Raw genomic sequence first — 24,773 nt, 5'->3', positions numbered from 1 at the left:
ATATATATATATATATATATATATGTAAAACTATGTCTGTCTTATTTCTGTTTATCCATTCTTCGTCTGGAGGTGGACATAAGTTATGTGTCAAACAATATTTCTGTTGCTATATATAATGTTCTCTTGGTTCCGCTCATTTCACTCTTCCTAATTTTCATGTAAGTCTTTCCACGAATAGTGGGAATTCCTTTGTTGTAATGGACTCTTCTAAATGTCCACTGATTCAGTATTTTCTTTAATTTACTTTCTAGCTCTGCAATGTTATAATTCCATCATTTTGATGGAATTATAAATTCGACTGGTTCTTGAGGATATTTCAATCAATAAACCAACAAGTACAGGGTTTCTAAAAGTCTCAGTATAGTTGTTGTTGCTTTTTTTTTTTTAAACTATTAAAGCTCAAAACTGCACTAAGAACCTTGGAGACGCTGCATAAACACATCATAAGATCATAGATTTAGAACTGAAAGGGATCTTTGAGATCACGAAGTCCAGTGAAGATACTTGCTTTCTGTGGACCAATCCCTTGAGAACTAGTCTCTTTTAAATTTTTTTTAAACCCTTACCTTCCATTTTAGAATCAATACTCGGTATCAGTTCTAAGACAGAAGGGCAGTAAGGGCTAGACAATTGGAGTTAAGTTGCTTTCCCAGGTCATGCAGCTAAAAAGTATCTAAGATCACATCTGAACTCAGGTTTTCCTGTCTCTAGGGCTGGCTCTCTATCCACTGAGCCACCTTGCTGCCTTTTCTTATTTAGATTTAATTTAAAAAGTGTGAGGATCCTAAAACTCTACTTCCTGTTCTCCCCCCACCCCACTAACCAAATAAAATTGACCTTGCTTTTTTAACAGAATTAAAATAGAATATTTCATTTAAAATTCAATATAAAGTGGGGCAAGGTTAATTCTCAATCTGCTTGTATCTGGAACATCATTTTAAGTCTCTGTTAATTATAACTTGGGGTTTCTTAAATCATGTGATATTAAGATGCTAAGTTAGAAGGTTATAATCTTTTTTCTCTGATTTCTATATTCTAATAAACCAAAATAAACACATCTACATTGCACTCAGAATAAAAATAAACATTTTGAGACACACATAATTGGGAAATCTTTTTTTACTAGGAAACCCTGATTAGGGCTGTAGGCAAAAAAAAAAAAAAAAAAACAAAGGTTGTTTGTGTGTTTGTGTCTCCTTGGATGAAAGTTTTTTAAAACTATGTGAGTGCTGAAATGTTTATTTTTTACTCTGAGTGCAGCATGGATGTTTTCTTCTTTTTAACTCATTCTTAGCTTCCTCTGAGAAGAGCTGTAAAGGTATTCCCTGTTATACTTGGAGCCCTGCCACTTGGCAGCTGAGTGATTATGGAGTAGTGACTTCATCCCTCTGAAGCTCAGTTTCCCTCTCTGCAAAATGTATGTGATATTTGCACTAGTGTTGTTTCAAGGGAAGAAGGGAAGCACTTTGTAAAACTCAAGCTACTATTGAACCCCCAACCACACTAAGACTTTTTGGGACACCCTATATTAAATATTTGGTAGGGGGGGAGGCTACAAAAATGAATACTTTGTGATCCCTCCCCCTCTCCCGCCAGCCCTTTACTGGTCACTTCACAAGAACATACTCTAAGCACTTAATTTTTAATTAATTTAAGTAATTAATTTATCTGATTGACTAATCAGTCACTTAAAATAAGGCAACCAACCCCCTTCCCTGCACTAGACAGCACATGAATTTAAAAATGTTTATTGTTTTTGTTGCTGTTAATTGTGGCATGAAATTCTATGAAAGCATGTCATTTGATAAATTAGTGTTGAAAAAAATGGCTCACAGATTTATATTCAGTTCCAGTTGCTTCATTTAAACCAATATTTGACCTACATATCTCACTGGATGGTAAGGCTCTATTGAAATAATGTATAGAGATATGTACTTTGCCAAGTTTCAAGTACAAGATACAAATGTAAAAACAATGTTTTTATTTTTAAAACCCTTACCTTCTGTATTGCACTATGTATTGATTCTAAAGCAAAAGAATGCTAAGGGCAAGACAATGTGGGTTAAGTGACTTGCCCATTGTCACACAGTTAGGATGTGCCTGAAGTCCGATTAGAACTCAGGACCTCAGTGTCTCAAGATCTGGCTCTCCACCCACTGAGCAATCAAGCTGCCCTGAAAACATTGTTTTTAAAAAGAAAAGGGGGTTGGGGTTAGGAAAGGTCGCTGACTCTGACCTGCTATCAAGCAAGAAAAGTATAAATCTAATACTTTCCTTAGATTAGAATAGATTTCCTATATAGACATATGAAAATAAAGCTTTAGAAAGGAAATGCCATTTAAACTTAACTCAGGCTACTATCATTATCATATAGCATTTATTAGGTCTTTACCATATGTAGGGAGGTATTAGGAATCAGGATGCAAAGGTTGTTTTCTTTCTCCTTTGGAAAATTCTCTTGAAATTAAATAATGATGTAGGAGCTAAACAGTACTTTTAGCCATTTTTGCATCTGACTTGTTTTTTACTTTATTCTGATTTTCATTCAATGAATATTTTATTAGGGGCATGCTATGTATAAGACACTTTGGGAAATATATAGAAGACATGTCAATGGCCCATTTCATGAAAAAGATATATACACATAGATAACTGCAAAGGAAGACAAAGCATAAGAACAAAAGCTAAAATTGTGATAAGAGATACAAAAAAAGAAGGGATTACTTGTAGCTAAGGGATCAGAGAGAAGGCTGCTTTAAGAAAGTATTTCGATTGCATCTTAATCAATGGATAAGATTTCAAAAGGGAGGGAAGGGACTTGGAGAGGTGGCATAGTCCTAATGGATTCCAAGTCAGAAAGAATTGAGATCAAATCCAACTTCAGACACTTGCTAGTTGTGTGACCCTGGGCAAGTCTAAACACCCCTATGAATGGTGGGATTGGAGAAGTTAGGAAAGGCTTTCCAAGTTAAAGATTCATCATTAATGAAGGAAAGATAAAATTCAAGACATTTTGGGGGTGCATCAAGTAGACTAGTGATTCCCAAAGTGGACGCCACCACCCCCTGGTGGGTGCTGCAGCGATCCAGGGGGGCGGTGATGGCCACAGGTGCATTTATCTTTCCTATTAATTGCTATTAAAATAAAAAAAATTAATTTCCAGGGGCGCTACGTAATATTTTTTTTCTGGAAAGGGGGCGGTAGGCCAAAAACGTTTGGGAACCTCTGAAGTAGACCACTGTGGCTGATATTGGTGTGTTTGCAGGGTTTCTTGTTTTTGTTTGACTTGGATCATGTTGGGGAAGGCATGGCACAGGTGCCTGAGGGGGCTGGAGGGGGCTGCTCCATTCTCCCTCTCCATTTCGCCTGAGGACATTTTTTACATGCCCCACCCATCTGTCCAGCAGATCAGTGTGATTGATCTCTATTCTCTGGGCTAATGGAGGGGGCTCACAGGTGGTATGAAGGCGCAATTTGCCCATGCAATCTCTAAAAGGTTTGCCAAGGCTAGTCTAGGAGTTAGGTAAGATAAGGCTGAAAAGGTTGCTTGGGACCAGATTCAGATTGTGAAGAGCTTTGAGAAATAGGTTAAAGAGTTAATCTTTTATTTGGTTGGCATGGAGACCATGGAGGTTTGGGGGCTCAGTGTGATTTAAAGATTACCCAAGCAGCAAAGGGAAAGATTGAGAAGAGGAAAGATGGGAGGTATAGCGATCAAAATGGAAGCTAGTTTCAATATTACAGGAATAAATTTATAAGAACCTGAACTAGGATGGTGGCAAATGAGGATGGAAAGCAGAGGACACAGACGAGATCGCTTGGGTAGAATCAAAAGATTTCTTCAAATGATTAGAAGAGAAGGACAGAGACAGACAGAAGTATCAAAGATAATTTCCAGGTTTTGTATCAATGGTGAAAAAAAAGGAAGACAAGGAAGTTAAGCCTTTGAGGGGATGGGTGAGATAGGGAGGAAACAAGTTTAATTGAGATAGTCCACTTGGAGCTCTCTATCAGGCAATTAGAAAAGCTTGTAGCTCCAGAGAAATCTGGGTTGTAGATAGAAATCTGGGAGTCCTTCACATAGAAGTTTAAATTAAAGCCATGGGAACAAATGAACCACTCACAGAAAAAAAAAAAAGGTAAAAGAAAAAAGGCAAAAAATAGAGCCTTTTGGAGAAGTGGGCCTTGGAGGGAGTGGGAGAAGGAAGAAGAACCAGGAGGAGTTGGAGCAGAGGTTAGAAAATATCCTGGAAATCAAAGGAAGAAATTTCCTGGAAGCAGGGGGCTGGTCAATAGTTTCACTTGCTAGAGATCTAAAAAAGAGATCTGATGTTTAAAAGAGGTAAAAGGGAGTTTTTGAGGATACTTTGGTCCAACTCTCTAATTTTATAAATAAGGCAACTGAGTCACATGGATTAAATAACTTGTCCAAGGTCACATTCCTAAGGAGTAAGTATTTGAACACAGATCATCTGACTCCATTGCTCTTTTCATCTCACCCAGGTGATTATCAGTGAGATTTGGAGAAATTTTAAGTCAAGTGGTAATGATATGACAGAAGCCAGATTGCCAAAGGTTGAGAAGTGAGCTGGTGGGAAGGAAGGAAAGATGTCAATTGAAGGCTACTATTTGGCAGCAATAGAAAAGGAAGAGATTACAATGAGCCTCTAATGAGGTTTCTTCTTTACTTAAGTGAACAACCCCAACCTTGTAAGTTAAAGGAGATCTGTTATCTGGAAATGACTGCAAGTTGATAAGAAGCTTTTTAGCATTGTAATTAATGGCCAATGTACCATCATTCTGGAAAGTCCTGAAGAGCACCAAGTAATTTATTGTCCTTGCCTTTGTCTGCACATCTATGGGACTGCTTAACAAAAACTAGGTTAACAAGTGATGATGGTGAGAAGTAGCCTGTTAAAGTAGGTAAAAAGGGGAAACCTTGGAGTACAAGTCCAAGGCTAAGGTCCCTGCCTTTGGCATACAGGATCATCAGATCATAGACGAAGAACTCCATCATACCTTGGGTTGTTGTGTTCAACCCACTCATTTTATAAACTGAGTGCAGAAAGATTAAGTGACTTGCATAGGGTCACACAACTAGTAAGTGTCTTAGACAGGTTTAAAATTCACCCTAAATTAAGTGTGTGACCCTGAGGAGGGAATGGAATTTCCATATCTGGAAACTTACCCTACAATGATAGCATTGCAAGTCATGAACAAAATGAACGGGGTGATATTTCAAAGGCTAATTCTCTTTAAGTCAAGAAAAAGTGCTTCTATTAAAGAGTCATTTTATGAAAGACTGTAAAGGATAGTAGAGGCTCTCTGACTGTGCCATAGATCTGCACATCGATGAGACTTCCCCAGTTAGAGTCATGAAGAGTCAGACATGACTTGGAGCCAGGTTGTGGGGGGGCTTTGAGAAACAGGTTAAGGAAGTAGTCTTTTATGTGGTTGACATGCAGACCACAGAGGTAGGGGTAGAATCCACAGAATTCTTCAACTGACTAGAATAAGAGAGACAGAAAAAGAGACAAGAGACAGAGACAGATGACTGAATAACAATGTAGTTGTTTATGTGTTGTCTCTCCATGAGCTCCTTGAGAGCAAGAACTGTCCTGTCTTTTTTTTTTTTTTTTTTTTTTTTTTTTTTTTGGTATACTCAGCTCTTAGTACATCATCTGACACATAGTAGGAACTTAATAAACATTTATTAATTGACTAAAAGCCACTTAAAATCCTTCTTTTCTAGCATGTGGCTCTAACTTGGGGCTACTTAGCTTGGAACCTATGAACTTTTCATTTTTTAATATTGATAAAAGTATTTCAATATAACTGGTTTCCTTTGGGTAATCCTATGTATTTTACTCCATGCCTTTTGTTGTTGTTTAGCTGTGTTTGACTCCTCGTGACCTCATCTGGGGTTTCCTTTGCAAAAATACTGGAGTAGTTTAGCAATTTCTTCTCCAGCTCTTTTTCTAGATAAGGAAATTGAGTCAAATAAGGTTAAATGACTTGCACTGGTTCACCCAAATAGTAAGTGTAAAACAGATTTGAATTCATCTTCCTGATTCCAGAGCCAGGTCTCTCTCCATTTCACCAGCTAGTTGTACCCATTTCATTATTCTGAGAAGTCCATAGGCTTCACTAGACTGCCTGAAGGATTCATGACACAAAAAATGGTTAAGAGCCCCTGCTCTGAATAATAACAAAAGAGCTCCCAGATTGCTGCCTGCGGAGGCTCCTGAGCATGGACCCTAATTAAACTGAGGGGACTGGGCAAAAAAAAAAAAAAAAAAATTCTAACTAACCCCTTCCTCTCCTTTACATCCCCTTACCCATAGTCCCTAACCACAGTCCCACAGGAACTCCCCACAAGCTAGGTCTGTTTGGTCATCCTACAACTACAGAAGAGTACCTTTGAGGGGAAGGGTTGCCTCAGAGACTAGTTGGGGGTGAACACATTGCTTCTGGGAAGTGCTTGAGAGCATCCCTACCCTACCTTTCCCAAACCTGATTTCCTTCTACCCTCTTGGGACTTATCTCCCCCCTGCAGGAAAATTGGGATCAGCATCTCAGAGTAATCACTACCATAATGGGCTGCAGATATATTTAAGCTCTCAAATTTTTTTTTGGCGCCCAAGCAGTAGAATAAACTATACTGCTTGAGTCTCTCTCTTATCCCATGCTTTGCCTCATGGAGAGGAAAAAGGGTCAAAGTTTATGAGGCTAAATATGGATATTGAAAATTAATCTGTTGGTAGCTATTTGCCATCTTGGGGCTGGTGGAGATTCAACTTCTGATCCTCTCAGCACCTGCTGTGGAGATTTTTCTAGCTGAGCAGCCCTCTCCCAAACCAAGCTCAAATTTAGCCCCAGTTTGGCCATCTGTACAGATTCATTTGCTTTTTGTTTCTGCTTTTGGCGTTTGTTTATTTGTTTTAAGATGCAAAGCAAGCATGGTGGCTGGGCCAGGAACTGCTAGGGTGGTCCCCCTTCAATCATTTATATCTTTAGAGATTTCTTATACTTTATAGATTAACCTGCCAGTCCCCTGCCTCAACAGAAGCCGTTGTTTCCAGGTTAGGTGTGGGTTCTAGGTAATTGTGTCCTCTTTATTAATCCTGCAGAAAAGCAGCTTTTAAATATTCCAGTATGCCATTAGATTGTTTTATGTTAGCCAGCATCCATATCCCCATACAGAATTGGATTTAGGTTGATTAGTATAATTCTGATTATCTTTATCATCGGCAAACCTTTAAGTGCCTACTGGGTGCTAAGTACTGGCAGATACAAAGGAAGGCAAAAGTATGAGCCCTTTCCTCAAAATCCTTACATTCTAATCGGTTGTGTGTGTGTGTGTGTGTGTGTGTGTGTGTGTGTACACATAATATATACATATATACACAGGAGAGAGAGAGAGAGATGCATGGGTTTAGGAGCTAGGAGTAGAATGAGACAGGGAAAGACCTTTTGCAGAAAGTGACATTTGAGCTGTGTTTTGAAGGAAGCTAGTAAAGATGAGAAGGGAAGAACGTGTTCCAGGCATGAGAAAGCTAGTAAAAAGAACAGAGAGGTAGGAAGGGACCAGGTTGTGAAGAGGCAACTAAGGGTAATGACTGTGTGACTCTGGCTGGGCAAATCACTTAACCTCCTCTGTTTGCCTCAATTTCCTCATCTCTAAAATGAGGATAATAATAGTACCTTTTTACTAAAATTGTTATGCAAGGGGGCAGCTGGGTGGCTCAGGGGATTGAGAGCCAGCCCAGAGACAGGAGGCCCTAGGTTCAAATCTGGCCTCAGACACTTCCTAGCTGTGTGACCCTGGACAAGTCACTTGACCCCCATTGCCCAGCCCTTACCATTCTTCTGTCTTAGAACCAATACACAGTATTAATTCTAAAATGGAAGGTTAGGGTTTATTGTTTTAATTGTTATGAGAACCAAGTGAAATGGTTTTTGTAAAGCACTTTGCAAACTTTAAGATACTATATAAATGCCAGGTTATGAAAGGGTTTAAAAGCCTAAGAAAGGACTTTCTAGTCAATCGTGAAAGTAATAGGGAGTTTATTGGGGATGGGGGTGGTATAGCATGGTCAGGCCAGCACTTTAGTGGAGATCACTTTGGCACTTGAGTAGAGGAGGAACTAGAGTGGAGAAAAACACCAGGCAGGGAAAACAATCAGCAAACTAATGCAGTAGTCCAGGAGTGAGGTGGCAGGGGCCCGTACCAGGGTGGCACCCACCATGGATTTTGTTTATGGCATTATTAGTTGACTAGAGACTTTGATTCCTTATCTCTAAAATGAGAACCAGAGCACCTGCTCTTTCTTCCTTGACTAACATGGATGCTGAGGATAATTACAAGATAGGCGCAGGGGCAGCTAGGCGGTACAGTGGATAGAGCGCCAGCCCTGGAGTCAAGAGGTCCTGTGTTCAAATTGATGGAGGAAGACAGCAGGCAGTGATGGGTAGTAATAGGAACAAAACTGTCATACTATGAAATGTTATATTTCTCACCAGTTAGTGCTGATTAAATATCAACTGCAAAACCTGTAGTTTCAGCATTAGTTAAACATGAATTGCAGATTGCTCAGTTACCCGTTCTGTACTGAATCTGTAATATTCTATACTGGTCATTAGCTTTGTGCCTAATCGGTTTTATTAATTACTCATATTGTTCTGTATTTACTTTAATTCAGAACTGTGAGATATCATTACATTAACCTATAGTGGTCCTCCAATGTACTTACTTACCCCTGCCATATTCTCATTCCAGAAGGGCAGTGAGAGCTCTTCCACTTTGACAACTGATGACAAGATGGTCAATGGGGAACAAGGGACCTGTGCACTGGGGACTCTGGCATTCCAGAAGAATCTCCCATACCTGTGCATATTCCTTATTCCCTAAGACAATGTAGATGTCAAACCAAAATGCACCTCCACCTGAATTTGGCGATGCCCATGTTCCAGAGTTTTCTGGAGAGGTGAAGATTTCTCTGGAATGGGAGATGGCCAGCACCCAGACCCTAATAAATATGGCAAACCTGATCCATTGAACCAGGAAGCTCCCACTCTAGAGCAGATACAGGGAGCTACTACTCTACTGTGGAGCTGCTACTCTGGTCCTGGCGAGCTATATAATTCCATCTGCCCCAGAGAGGCTTTTCTATTAGCCCCGGGGCTTATCCATCAGCCCCAAGGATGCCTGATTATCCTTCAGACCATTCCACCAGCTATTAGGCTTTTATACCACCCTAAACCTCTTCTTCTTCAAATAAAATTCTTTTCTTTCTTCTGGAATGAACAGAGTTTGAATCTCTCAGTATTGGGGTGAGGCCCTGCTACAAACTTGGGATTGTTTCTCCCACAACAAAATCTGGTCTCCTACACTTCCTAGCTGTGTGACCCGGGGCAAGTCACTCAACTCTATTTGTCTGGCCTTTGCCCCTCTGTCTTAGAGTTGTTACTAAGACAGAAAGTAAGGGCTCAAAAAACCCCAATAACAACAGCAAAGTAAAAGGCAGCTAGGTGATATAGTGGATAAAGTGCTGAGCTTGGAGTCGGGAAGGCTCAACTTTGTGAGGTCAAATCTGGTGTCAGACACTTACTAGATGTGTGACCCTGGGTAAATTTGCCTTAGTTTCCTCAGTTGTTGAGTTGGAGTTGGAGTTGGAATGAGTTGGAGAAGGAAATGGCAAACTATTCTCAGTATGCCTAGAAAACCCCAAAAAGCAGTCACAAAGAGTGACACGACTTAACAACAGCTGTGGTACAGCATAAGAAATGTGCCTTATAAATACGAAGGACTTGCCCTCCACTGGAGGCTTCTATGTAGCCTAAAGTTGACTAGAGAATTTTCTTTTTCTTTTAACCCTTCCTTTTTTTCTTAGAATCAATCAGAGTCGAAAGACCTGGGTTCAGAGCCTGCCTCTGATACTTCCTTTCTGCACAGCCTCGGGCAAATCACAACTTCTCTGGGCCTTAGTTTCCTCATCTCTAAAATGGGGCCACTGAACTAGATGTGACCTTCTAGCTCAAGAACTATAATCCAAAATTATAACTCCTATGGTATGATTAGGTCTTATAGAGTAAAATCATCTGTAGGGGCTCAGTGGAAGGCTCAAATATTTCCTGATGTCTATATTTAAAAATTAATGCTTGGACTGTGTGACCCTGGGCAAGTTACTTACTCAGCCTTACTGCTTTCCCACCTTGGAATCGATATTTGATTCTAAGACAGAAGGTAAGGGTTTAAAACTTTTTTTAATGCTTGAAGTTTGTACGGTATGGAGACCTACTGTAACAGTGGGCTTTGATTCTGTAGCACAAAATTCTTTGTATTTAGTTTGTACAATTTTAATTTACATATATATAAAAACAAAATTACTTTGTATTTTCTTTCTCTGTGTTTTTAAAAACATTGATTTAAAACAGTAAGCCCCTTGAGGGTGGGGATTGTCTTCCTATCCCCAGTACCCAACACAGTGTCTCACATACAGGAAGCTAGTAATAAATGTTTGTCGAATTGAATCAAACTGTGAGTCATTTTGCAAGTATAGGTAGAGTCCCTTTATAGCAAATAACAGAACAAGGACTACAAAATTCCGACTATAATGGGGTGATTGATTTATAAGATTCTGTCACTTAGTACATTAGATTGTAAGCTCGAGGGCAGGGGTTGTCTTTTTCCTCCTTTTGTATCCTTAGCATTTAGCATAAGGCCTGGCACATAGTTCCTAAAAGATAAATAATGAATGTTTATTGATTGATGATGCCTTATAAAAGGTGTTAGCTTATAGTCCCATTCTTCAAGTGGCTCCTGTAATGGAAGCCACCAATCGTGATGTTCTTCACAGCATTTTTGTTCTATCATCAGGTAACACCAGGCCACTCTAATTCCCCTGCCACCTCCACCAGAAAAATACACAAACTCCTAACCCACAATACAAGTGGCACCTCTTAAGAAAAGGCATAAGGATTGTAGGAGAACAAAGAGTAAGAAGTAAGTTAGGAGTTTATTCAGTTGAAATTCTACCTTAGGAATAAATGATTACCTGTATGGAATTTGTTACGAGGGGAGCCAACCTCTGTTTTGTAGACAGCCACAGGAACCTATGGGAATGTTTCAAGGACTGGGTCAAGAGATTTTTTTATTGCTGTTGATCAGTTGAATCTGATTCTTTGTGACTCTACTTTGGGATTTGTCAGAGATAATGGTTTGCCATTTTCTTCTCCCGTTGATTTGTTCAGATTGGGAAACAGGTAAGTGAGTTGCCCAGGTCACACAACTAAGAGTCTGAGGCTGGCTTTGAACTTGGGGAGGGGAGTCTTCCAGCCTGTACCCTGTCCACTGAGCTGCCTTGCTGCCCCTGGGTCAAGAGATACTCAGATAATATTGGTAACTGTATTTGGCTTGGACCATTTTACTAAATAGCGCAATGTTGTTTCTTTTGTTACAGGGAAAGCCCATCTGCCAACTTGGACCCATGTACATTTCTTACTTCTTTTATGGGTTCCAATAGGACCCTGCTGATCGATGGTCGTGTTGAACTCAAAAGGGGTCTGCAGCGTCAGGAACGACATCTCTTTCTGTTTAATGATTTGTTTGTTGTGGCCAAGATCAAGTAAGTATCTGAGTAAATATCTTTATTAAAATGCCATGGAATTTCCTTAGCTAATGGTCATTGTGACCCCAAGGAAGGTTGTCTCCTTAATTGGCCCTCGTTAAGCCAGTGCCGATCTTTTCAGTTATGAAGGGTGTTTTGTTTTGTTTTGTCTTGTTTTCATATATTTCTCTTTTTTATGTGTGTGCACTTTTAAGTACAGTTAAGTAATGAAATATTCATTCGTTTGGGGCTGGTGTTGGCGACTTACTTGCTTTGTTACCTTGGACAGGCCACTTATCTCCTTGGACCTTGGTTTCCTCATCTGAAAAATGAAGGTGTTGAACTAAGTAAGCTATAGGGTCCCTTCTGAAGCCTCAAAAGAATTTTCAATTTAGGATGACTTTTGGTTTTGCTCTTGACTTCACAGGGTTGTATAAGAATGAAGCCTCATAAAACCTTAAAGTGTTAAATATGTTAGTATTGTGAGTATCATCATGCCTGAAAATTGTCATTGGAAACCTCCTAAAAGACAGGTCCCTTCAGTAAAGGGATTACACTGAACATAATTAAATCTTCCTCTGAGGATTCTTCACTTTTGCTGTGAATGTCCCCTCAAGGTCATTACTTTGTTCATCAATCTTGATTGTAACATGGGTCGGTGGGTGGATAATATAAACGTGTGAGAGACTGGACTACATCTTTACCGACCCCAGGACATTTCCCGGGAATTTATTGTTAAAATAAATCCTTGACTATAACTTCTACCACCACGCCATCTTTTGCCTTTTCTCTCCAAGTTGAATACAATATCCTCCTAAATAAATTACATGTTAATTGAAATTTGTGATCAATAAAGGCGTTACTGGAGATGGCTCTAAATCAGGATTGTCAAGGAATCAGACAAGTGTACTGTGAACATAATTATTCTTGATGTCCAATTATTCACCCTCTGACACCAAGTTAAATCACTTTTATTATTAACTGAAGCGATGGTGCCAGTGTCCTTCAGGAGATATAGTATAGCTCTGTAAAGCAATCCTCATTATAAATGACTACACGTGGGGAAAGTCTTCTTGTTCTTTCCCACTGCCCTCCCTTTGCAAACAAATAAAACAACAGTACACGCACTCTCTCTGTTAGTAGGCAATTTGGGAGCAGGATGAGGGAAGACAGTCTTCTATCAAACCTAATAATAGACATCTTAGAAATGAACTGTTTACCTTTTCCTAGAAACCAGTGGAACTTTTCTCCTCTCTGCACTTTCAGAGAAAGTGTTAGGATTATAGAGTGTTAAAAAAAAAGATAAAGGTACAAGTTTTTCATTTATAATGTTTGTCTTTAAGAGATTTCACAGTATTGTAAAATCTTAGAGTTCTGGAAAAGAGTTCAGCCAGTACAAACCATACCAAAGAATGATTCTCTTCCTCAACCCCTTATGTCCCCAACAAGAGTTCAAAGGAGGTCTGAGGCACTTTCTAGCTGTGTGACCCTGGGCAAATCACTTAACCTCAATTGCCTAGCCCTTACTTCAATTCTGCCTTAGAATCAATCAATTCTAAGACAGAGAAAGTATGGGTTTAAAAAAAAAAAAGGTGGAATGCAGCATCCCCTCAAACTCCCAGAGCCAGCAAATTGACTATTTCCTAAGGCAGGCAGGCCATTCCACTCCTGAATAGCTTGAGTTATTTATTAGAAATCTTATTCTCACAGAAAGCCAAAATTTGGATTTCTGCAATTTCTAACTATTCCTTTTAGTTCTGCCGTCCGATGCCAAGAAAATGTCTTAATTCCCATTATGTATGACAAGTATGTAAATAACAAATTATATATTAAAAACATTTTAAAACAGCTATTTTATTGCCCGTTTGTCTTGCCTTCTTCAGATTAAGCATACCTCAGTTCCTTCAGTGAAACTACCTTCAGCATTCTTTTGAATCCCCTTATCACCCTGGCGAGACTTATGTTTTTTTTTTATCTAATGCTGTACCTGTACAGTGGGATTTTTGTACTAAAAGCATAGAATTTTACATTGCCCCCTATTAGATTTCATTTCATTAGCTATAATCCATTGTTTTGGCTTGCAAAGGTCTTTGGGGATGATAATTCCATCATCTAACATCTGCTTTGTGTTCTTCTAAAATTTCATAGACATTCAATTTCATCCTTCTTTAATGTTGGCACCATTACATCAGTAAGTATGCATTAAATGCCTACTGTGGGCCATACACTGTGCTAAGCCCTGGGGATAAAAAGAAGGGTAAAAGACAGTCCCAGCTATTCAGGATTCACAGTCTAATGGGGGAGATGACATGCAAACAACTATGTACAAACAAAATAGATACAAGATGGGGCAACGAAATACTACAGTGAATAGAGAGCAGATCTGGAGTCAGGAGCACCAGGGTTTAAATATGGCTTCAGACACTTCCTAGCTAAATGACCCTGGGCAAATCATTTAACCACAATTGCCTAGACTTACCACTCTTCTGGCTTAGAGCTCATACTAAGACAGAAGGTAAGGATTGTTTTTAATAGATAGATAGATAGATAGATAGATAGATAGATAGATAGATAGATAGATAGATAGATAGATAGAAAGTGATCTTGGAGGGAAGGTACTAACTTTATGGATGTACTGGCAAAGGCTTCCCATAGACTTTAGGGGCAGTGACGTGGCTGAGTGCATAGAGATGGGAAGTCCTCAGTTCAAATGTGACTTCAAAGACTTCATGGCTATGTGGCTCTGGATAAGTCACTTAACCTCAACTGCTTAGCCCTCACGGTTCTTTTGCCCTGGAACCAATTCAGAGTATTAATTCTAAAATGGAATGTAAGGGAAAAAGAAAGAGAGAGGGAAGGAAGGAAGGAAGGAGGAAAGGAAAGGAGAGAAAGAAAAGAATAGGGATTTTTTTTTTAGAGACTTGAAATAAGTAAAGAAGTCAGAAAAAAGTCCTGGCATAGGTCCAGTGAAAGTGCCCAAGATCAGGAAAAGGTATATGTCCTGTAGCAAAAAAGAAAGCTTTCTGCGACTTAAACTGAATGATTTAAACATGTATGGTCTCCTACTCTTTATTGCCATGTCATATTTCAGTCAAAAAAGGTTAAATACTAATTTTATGAGATATTTTATAATACAATATTAATATTTAATCAATAGATCTTATTTTTTGCCATGATATTTCACAAAAACTTTCGACTCAAGTTTAGCATCGTAGTATACCTTATGCCTACAAACACTTTGTTAGCTGCTCTTTTGTGGACACAGAGGGTATTCCTTCTCCTTCTCTGTCTCTTGTAAATGAATGAGAGGGAACATGAAGTGAAGAGTGAATATACCTTTTCCAGATGATCTGCATCATTCTAATGCCACAGGGGAATGAGTGTTGGATCTGGAATCTCTGTTTGACTGGGGGGGCAAGTTATTTAGCCATTCTGGGCCTCAATTTCCTCATCTGTAAAATGAAGAAGTTGGACTAGATGACCTCAAAGGGCACCATTCCAACTCTAAACTCGTGATCTTATAATCTTTGAGATGCTGCCAAAAAGAAGATCAAATGTTGCAGGATTTAGTTTGGATAAGATTAGAATGCCTACAGATGTGGATGCAGATGTTGTTATGATGTCAGTAGGAGTGCAGATGCAGAGAAGAGTTTATCCATGGAGGTTTTTAATTGTGTCCAGTTGAGACTGTAGAGTATGCATGCATTCCTTAAGTTGGAATTTGACAAGAATGTAAGTGCCAATAAAAATAGCATTATATACAGATAACTAAGGATAAAGGAATAAATATCAATTCATTAATTCACTGATTCATTCAATGAGCATTTGCTGCGATTTGCATAAGTGTACCAACTATTTTGGGCATTAAGAGGATTCAAAGGAAATAGAACAAAATCCTTGTTCTTCAGGAGCAAACAATCTAATTGTAACATATTCGTTTTTAATTCTTAGGGAAAAAATGTCATCTTCACTCTTCTGGTTTTTCTCTCTCTGTAATTACCAAAATACTTAGAGAAAGCAGATATTTGTTTACCAGACTTGTAATCATTTGTTTTTCCTTCATATCATTGCTTTCCAAATGGTTTTCATGTAACATAGACTAATTTTTTATGTAAAGGCCAAACTTTTTTCCCCACAGGAAAAATTGCTGTTTTTAAGAGAGTTGGGTAGTGAGTGCACAGACAGAAAAGACTGCACTCTTTTCACATATCTCCAGAGCTAATATTTTGCATTGGTGCCCTTTTTTTCCTTTAAGATCTGAACCAGGCTGAGTTCGGAGACTTCAGAAGCAATGCTCACATTTTGCCTTTTCACAGAATTAATAAGTCATGTTGTCTGCTCTACAGCTCTCTACACTTACCCCAAGAGTAATTGTGAAATTGCAGAATAAAAGTTTCTCAATATGAAATAGAATATTACAGTTTTTACTTAAACTTTTTTTAAAATATGGTATATTGTACTTAAAATTTATTTTAAAAGCCCTTCCCTTCTGTCTTAGAATCAATACAAGTATTGGTTCCAAGGCAAGAAAGTGGTAAGAGCTAGGCAATTGAGGTTAAGTCATTTACCCAGGGTCATACAGATAGGAAGTGTTAGAGGCCAGATTTAAACACATATTCTTCTGACTCCAATCCAGATGAGCTATCCATTGAGCCACCTAGATGCCCCTTTTCATGCAATTTCAGAAGTTTTTATTAAGTGAAAGATAATGATCAGAGGAAATATATTCTTGGAGTCATGAGAGACCTCATTAAAATTTTAGCCCCAATAACCTTGGACCTTAATTAATAATGTTAATATCTGACATTTGTATTATACTTTAAGGTTTGCAAAGCACTTTATACATATTATCTCTTTTGATCCTAACCAGAACCCTGTGAGGTAGGTAGGTGTTATTATCATTATAGACTCATTTTTCCATGAGAGGTTACCCATATTCAAAGAGCTAGTAAATGTCTGAATCAAGATTTGAACTCAGGTATTCCTAGCTCTGAATCTAGGATGCTATCCACTGCATCACCTAGGCACCAGAGGTAAACTGGGAATAATAATGTATGGAAATCTTGTGAGGATTAAATGAGATAATATATGAAAGAATTAAAAGGATACTATTATTATTAATATTATTTTTACTATTATGTCAATTATTTCCTGACTCATGAGCTGATGAGCTTTTGTTAGAACCTGAGCCTCTTGAGATATCAGGATCTTGTGATTTCAAGCCAGAAGGGACCATCTTGTCTAATCCTTTTATGAGTGACCCTGGACCATCAATCACACTTTCTCTCTCTCTCTCTCTTTCTGTCTCTCTGTCTCTCTCTCTCTCCAGCCCCCTTAGCTGTACAATAATAGGATTGTACAGTAGGACCACGTTTTACCCAAACCCCAACACAAGCGAATTCAGATACATATGTCTGCCAAATGGAAAAAACGAAGGCAGAAAAATACATAAAATAAAAAATTTTAATTATATACTAAATCGGTCCCATTTCCCCAAGAGTATAAAGTCTAGCAGCAGTTCACCCAATAATGCCATTCTCCCTCCTAGAAGCTTTAGCGTAAATCCTTACATTGTTTTGGGTCAAACATTAGCCCTTTCATCAGTCTTTGTCTGGAGTTCTCATTTGTAACAAGTCATGTCCATGTCAGGGCAAAACTTCTCTTTCTTTCATTAGCGTTATTTATTATTACTTTTTACATCTTAAAGATTATTTAATATGTAACTTAATGCTTAATTTAAATTCATATTTACTATTATTTTTAATAATAGCCCCAAAGTACAAGAAAGTGTAGTAATGCTGGTAGGTCTGATAAGCCTAAGAAAAAGCAATGAGGTTTGCTATTATGCACAATTTTCACCCTATGCAAAGGGTCTTGGAATGGATTGGTTGTGTAAAACAAGGTCCTACTGTCCTTGATGGTCTCTAAGACTTCCTTCCAGGTTGAAATCTGTGATCTTTAAAAGATCGAGGTTTCCTTATTAGGACAAAAAAACTAGAACTTTATGGCTTACCAGTTGCCTGACAGATGCCTGCAGTCTTGTAGATATTTTGTATGTGCTACATTAGGAAGTCACACACAATACGGATATGTTATCATCAGATGTCTAGTACATTCATAACAACATTCCTGGGTGAAGAGAACTTTACTAGAAACAATGTTCTAATTGAGTTCTTCTTCAGACCCATACTGCTTCATCTCCACCTATATCTCTAGATCCAGGATTATATTGTAACAGGGGGCAAGTAATTTGTTGGGATTAATAGCTTTAGTTTTTTTAATTCCTTTTTATTTTTAATTTTTTTTTAAACTTCCAGACACTGCTTGGGAGCCAATGTTTTAAATCCTTTCTATGTTTGGCTCTACACTAACTAGGTTTACTGGAATTTACCAACTAGTTATTTTATTCAAAGAATTGAAGCAATCTGTGTATGCAGGCAATCCTAAATGGTCATGGGGAAAGAAGATATTAAATTAGAGCTTCTGGACATTCTTTTACTCTATCCAGAGCTGAAGGAGAGGAAATTAGATGGCATTACTAGAGCCAAGCAGGGACCTTTTCTTATCCAAACTTTGTATCTCTCCTAGTGTATAGGGAGAGGAAGTACAATAAATGTTTGTGGAAGGAAGGAATTGAAAATCATTTGATTTTATATTATATTAGAAAGATCTGTCATCAAATAGTTTAGATTGGGAATTCACTGGGCATATAAATAAAACCAGCTTTTCCTTCCAATAGAATAATTAAGTTTCTTAAACTAAGGCGCTATTAAAATTACTACAGAAAAGTTTATCTGCTGTTCTTTTAAAAACCCCTTCCTTCTATCTTAGAATCAATACTGTGTATTGGCTCCAAGGTATGAGAATGGTAAGGGCCAAGCAATGGGGATTAAGTGACTTGTCCAGGGTCACTCAGCTAGGAAGTATTTGAGGCCACATTTGAACCTAGGACCTCCCATCTCTAGACCTGGCTCCCAAACCACTAAGCCACATATCTTACCTCCTGCTACCTGTTGCTTTTTTTTTTTTTTTTTTTTTTTTTTTAACTCTTACCTTCTGATTTGGAACCAAGAGCGAATAAGGGCTGGGCAATGGGGTTAAGTGACTTGCCCAGGGTCACACAGCTAGGAAGTATCTAAGACCAAATTTGAGCCTGGGACCTCCCATGTCTAAGCCTGGCTCTCAATCCACTGAGCTACTCAGCTGCCACCTACCTATTTAAAAAAAAAAAAGTTTTGAAAGTAATAATTGAGTTTTTAAGGCAATGGCACTATTAAAGTTACTATAGAAAAATTTTTCTACTACTGGTTAAAAACATTTTTTAAGTAATCATTAGATTGCTTGTTTTAACTAAGACAGTATCAAAGTTACTAGGGAAAAATTCATCTGCAACTTATTTTTTAAAAATAGGTTGCCCAATTGGCATTTACTGGAAGGAAATAGAATTGCATTTAGATCTTATAAAAACTCTTGTTGCCACTGGCCTCCTAGTTCAAACAGTTGCTAATTACAGAAATAAATTGGAAGATAATTTGTAGACCATTATATTTTGTTCAAAAAATCAAAAAATAATAAAATATGGATAATTGGCACATTTCTTTGGTGGCCTTATGTGGCATGTTGCTATCTTATTATAGATCTAGGAAAAATTCCTTACAGGCTTCTACAATCTACTGGGTAATTCTGCCTTAACATCAAAGATGCACTGAAACAGAACACCCCATCATGCTGATTGGAAGTGAAAGAATGGGATCAAATTTGGGGACAAAGATTTTTGTCTTCATTGAGCAGATTTCCTTTGCTGCTTTTGCGGAGGTTATTATTATGGTAAAGATCACAGATTAAGAGCTGGAAAGAATCAGCCTGTTCTAGGAACCCTTCACAAATGGGGAAACTGAGAGCAATAGGGGTTAAATGACTTTTCCAAATTAAGTTTATATTAGTAATAGGTATTGATAGGCAGAATCATAATTTGAATGTCTTTTGAATCCAAATCTTTTCATTTGGCCTTATCTCAAGGCAATTTCATTTTATTGTCATTTATGTCCAATTACTAGTCTTCTTGACCTCAATATTTAACTCAGCACATCAAAGTACATGAGTGTTGGCAATTAAGCAAGTTGAAAGGCTGCTTGGTGCATATGCTTTCTCTCTTTATAGTTTTGTTGTTACGGTAGAGGTATACTAATTTGCACTAAATGACTGAGAGATCCATTACGGCTTTCAGACTTTAAGTTTGGGGATAAGTAAATGAACAATGGAAGCGAAAGGTAATTTTTTAAAGTTACTGATTAAATGTATTTGGACCAGTGTAATTTTTTTTTTAATGTCTTAAAAATTCTTGCTAACTGAGATAGCATTAAGACATTTTCTCTGCCATACACTGAAAGGTACCATTAGCCTTGGACTAACATATTCTCTTCTAGTAAATCGGGCTGACAAGGACTCTTGCTTAATACCAACAATGTAGGAGTACTAGGTGCTGAGGGAGGGTGCTGAGAGGAACTGGCATCATCCTTGGGCCAGAAGCTTTACCTCTTTGTTGCACAGAATAGAAATATCCCGGGATTACCATTATGCAAATTGGAATTTGTTAAATGTTTCATATATGTACACATCGAGGACTATAGAAACACAAAAGAGAGAGAAATTGCTGAGCAAGGAGGGTCAGGGAGGAGAGGAGAAATAATTAAAATTCCACAGAAAGAAGCAAAGGCAGAATTGGAGCCTAGATCATCTAGGACTTCTTTCCACTGTAGTAATTTAGCCCCCTCATTTTAATGGAAACTGAGGCCCAGGGAGATTAATTAACTTGTCCAAAGTCACACCGTCCAATATAATAAGCATCATATGGTTGATCTTAAGTGACAGGTAATAGTTTGACAGATGGAAATAAGAATGCAAACCTTTCCTTGCTGAGACGACAACATGGATTTAGAGGCAGAAAAGCTGGGGTGAGAATAGGGCTAGGTTTTGTCTCAAGCATTTGGTTTATGAAGACTTTTAGCTTGAGATAAGCCTGGAAAGACAGTCTGGGGTTAGAATCTGAGAGACATGAATGGAATTTGAATTGAAGAGAGGAGGCAACGGGGAGTCTTTGAAGAGCTCTGAACAGTGATGTTGCATGACCCAAACATTGTTTTTAAGATGAATACTCTGGTTGTTCTATATAGGATTGGGAAGTGGAGGAGAAGGGAAAAGGGAAACACTGGGATGCCTGGAGACCAATTAGCAAATCGTTGCAGGAGTTCAGTTAAGAGACAACAAAGCTAAGAACAAGGGTAATGGCAATGGGAATGGAAAGGAGAAATTGATATAAAAAGCATGGTGGAAGACACTAGTGAAACAATCAAAGCACTTGCCTTAGAGTCAGGACTCTATCATGAAAAGCCATTTAATTTGTGGATTAAACTGGATCTTTCCTTAGGTCTCAAGAGGCAAATGGTAAGTGTGTCAATTTATGGCTTAGCCAGATGTGATCCATCTGGCCTTTGGCTTGAACCCAATTCATTTGGTTTGGGTTGGGTTGAATTTTCAGTGTTACCCAGAACCACGGAGAAGCACTGTCACTCAATGTATGTTTGGCCTTGAAAAATAAATAATAATTAATAATAATAATTGAATCTGCCTGGGCCTCACTTTAATTATCTGTAAAGTATGAACAGTGCTAGACCAGGTGATTTCTCAGGTATGATTCACCTCTAAAATTCTGTGATACTGTTTCTTCCTTATGGTGATTAAATTGGCAGGATTTGTTAAATGATTAGAAGGACAAGCAAGAAGTAGAGCATACTTTGCACCCTGGATAACTCTGAGGGTCATGATGACATTAACAGAGAAAGGGATTCAATCCAGGAAAGCCAAGTACTTTAGGTTTTATGGCTCCAGCATGTCAAGATTTTACTTGATTATTCAGCCTACTTAATGAAAAATCTAAAGAAAAGTCATTCATGGGAAATGTAAAAATAAAACAGGGGGAGAAGACACATTATATCACAGGGCATTTTCTATTTGCATTTTTTTCTTAATCAACTTATTGTTTATGGTTACACCAAAATTCCCAGGCGGAAAAGTTTCCTCTCCCTCCCTCCCTTTCCCACAACAAAGAAGGCATCTAGTTGCATTTTTGTTCAGAATACCTGAGAGAATCTCGGAGGAGGATAACTTTTGCATCCCATTTATTTCTGAAGTATAATGCTTGAATAATCCTACTCGTTTAATGTATCCCATTGAAGAACATTACCTTATAAATGTCTCAAAGCAGAAGAATCACAGGGATATTTGAAATGTGAAATGCCTTTGGTCTCATTGGGCTTTCTCTTTATCCTTTACCTTGTCCCACTTATTTTGTCTCAGGTCCCTCATGAGCTTTAAAACTGCCAATTAGGCCAAATGATGACAACCATGGTGGTTTTGAGATCAAAAGTCTTTGGGGGATTATGTTGAAACTATCACAAAAAGCCATTTAATTTGTGGATTAAACTGGATCTTTCCTTAGGTCTCAAGAGGCAAATGGTAAGTGTGTCAATTTATGGCTTAGCCAGATGTGATCCATCTGGCCTTTGGCTTGAACCCAATTCATTTGGTTTGGGTTGGGTTGAGTTTTCAGTGTTACCCAGAACCACAGAGAAGGTGATGTGATCGTAATCTCAGCCAGCAAAGAGGACAGAGAGGTGAAAGATTTGGGAAGGACCCAGGATGGAGCCTTGTGATAATTCTATTAATCACTGACGAAAACTTACATAGGGTGAAAGCACATTCCAAAACCATATAATAAGGACATGGCTGTATTTTGCAGTATGTCTCTATAGGGATAAAAAAGAGAGAGAGAGAGTAATGAATTTTTTTAAATGGCAAGTTTTTTTTAATTGTGCTTAATACCCAGAGATCCTCAGGAATGCCATGCTTTGTAAGATCAAATGAGGTAATATCTATAAAGCACTTAGCACAGTGCCTGACACATAGTAGGCACTAGCCAAATGTTAGCTATTGTTATCATGATTATTAAAGTAAAAGGCTATTTCGTTCATATAGGATGCTTATTGTCTAAACTACTAATATTTGTTCTTAGAGTTTTTCTTTCTATTCAACCGTGAGAGTAGATTAGCTTGAAGAAATGCCTACCACCTCCCTGCTGTGTATACAGTTAGCTCTTTTTTATTGTGCCAGGGCTTATTCCTCAGCCCTTCTCTTTAGTTATGTGCCTTTTGACAATTCACTGCTCTTTAACACACAGGCTTCTTAGGGGAAGTTAAGGTCAGACAGGTACAAAGGTCTAGCTACTACTTGTTGGCTATTTTGGTAAAGGGATCAAATGAAAAAGGAGGCTAAATCTATTAGTTAAGATTGGAATTTTTCAGTTATCTTTGAATTTCTGCTATTTATGCTTTGTCTTTCATGAGTAATTGAGTTCAGCCAATATTTATTGAGTAGGCCTACATTGTTGTTGGCACTGAGACACAGGGAATGATCATTGAGAACTGACTTCCAAAGAGAGAAACTGAGACGTGATGTTTCAATTCAATTTAAAAAGATATGCTTTGTCATTTTTTAAAATCCCTAATTCCTAGCATAGTGCCTTGCATATTGTAGGCATTTGATAAATGTTTTGGAGTTTTTTTAGTTCCATTTGCCTCAGGGAGTTTGTGGTCTTGGGTTGTTGTTATGTCTTATATTAGTTAATTAAATAAAGAAGTGATACAAGATAGAATGTGAAAGGTCAAAAGAGAGATACAATAGTTTTAGGAATATTTGAAGAGAAGCATCATTTGCTTTAGCAAGGGTATTGGGCAAGGAAGAGAGATCCAGGAAGGTTATATGAAAGAGCCAGCACCCTTTTGGGCCCATAATGGAAGAGAAGGATTTCAGGAGTAAGAAATGATGGAGGAAATGTGTTTCAGACACAAGAGACAGCTTGCATGAATGCTTAGAGGAAGAAGATTGTAGGATGTGATTGAGCAATAACTGGCAGTTTAGTTTGGCTAGAATGTAGAGAACATAAATAGGAATAATAAGAAATAAACCCTGGAAGAAGGTTGGAACCATTGGGGAAAAGGGGGTAGTATCAATCCAAAATACTCAGGCAGAGGGGGAAAATACAGATAAGGAATGTATCCCAGCTACTTTTGACCACTGTTCCCAGGGTCCACACGTAAGGAAAGATACCCTTGAGAATATATAAAAACTGAATTCCCACCATATAGACTCGGGTACCTCCTGATGTGCCTAAAGTCAGTGCTGGTAAGGGTCCCAACCTCAATAGATCAAAAGATCCCACCTGTACCAGGAAATGTCCTACTTACCTGATCTGTCCTATATTATCCAAACTCTTGCCCAGGGATTAACAAAACACTTAAATTGAGTATGCTTGTTTTTGTGTTTCTAGGTATAACAACAATCTTAAGATAAAAAATAAAATTAAATTAAGTGATATGTGGACAGCAAGCTGTGTGGATGAAGTGGGTGAAGGGAATACCAATACCATGAAGTCATTTGTTTTAGGATGGCCCACTGTGAACTTCGTTGCCACTTTCAGGTAGGAACTGAAATGTGACCCATATTATTGTGGTATTTCTATTCCTTTTCCTTTAGAGACCTAATTTTCATTGGCCAGATATAGCATTCACAGAGTATTCATAGAGCAGAGAAGTAATACTTGCTCTATTTGGTTTCAGAAAACAAAATTAGGATAGATTATGTGGGAGAGTAAATTTTGGCTATAGTGTAAAAAAATAACTTCCTAACAAATAGCACAACCTGAAAGTGGAGTGAGCTACCAATGGGGAGATAGCAAGTCTCTTATTAAGTTATTAAGTGACATGTACAAGTTCACATAAGCAGCAAGCAGCAGACGTGGGTTTTGAACCTGGGTCCTTTGACTACAGTGGCAGTGCTCTTTCTGCTATACTATGTAATATATGTATATATATATTACATACATATATATATAACAAATATATAATATTTATATTTATATAAATAAATAATGCATAATATGCCACCTCTTTTCCTTTATGTCAAGAATAGTGCCTTTTGTCCATAGTAGGCACTAGAAGTATGACCACTTAGCCAGGCTTTTACAGATGGGATTTATATCTCAGCAAAGATTTTGACTGAGTGGACCCTTAAGATCTCTTCTAACTTCTAATATTCCACAATTTT

The 24,773-nt window shown here is 38.1% G+C and overlaps 1 protein-coding gene across 1 annotated transcript in view; it reads left to right on the top strand.

The window, feature by feature from the left end:
* ARHGAP20 (Rho GTPase activating protein 20) overlaps positions 1–24,773 on the top strand; it is a 156,049-nt gene that overhangs the window by 64,800 nt on the left and 66,476 nt on the right. Inside the window, exons 3-4 of the mRNA XM_044669017.1 lie at positions 11,466–11,630; positions 23,998–24,147. Of these exons, the coding sequence (XP_044524952.1) occupies positions 11,466–11,630; positions 23,998–24,147 (315 nt within the window). The remainder of the gene's footprint in view (positions 1–11,465; positions 11,631–23,997; positions 24,148–24,773) is intronic.

This window comes from Gracilinanus agilis, chromosome 3 (assembly GCF_016433145.1).
Source record: "Gracilinanus agilis isolate LMUSP501 chromosome 3, AgileGrace, whole genome shotgun sequence".
NCBI classification, from domain to species: domain Eukaryota; kingdom Metazoa; phylum Chordata; class Mammalia; order Didelphimorphia; family Didelphidae; genus Gracilinanus; species Gracilinanus agilis.
This window is presented reverse-complemented; position numbering and strand designations above follow the sequence as displayed.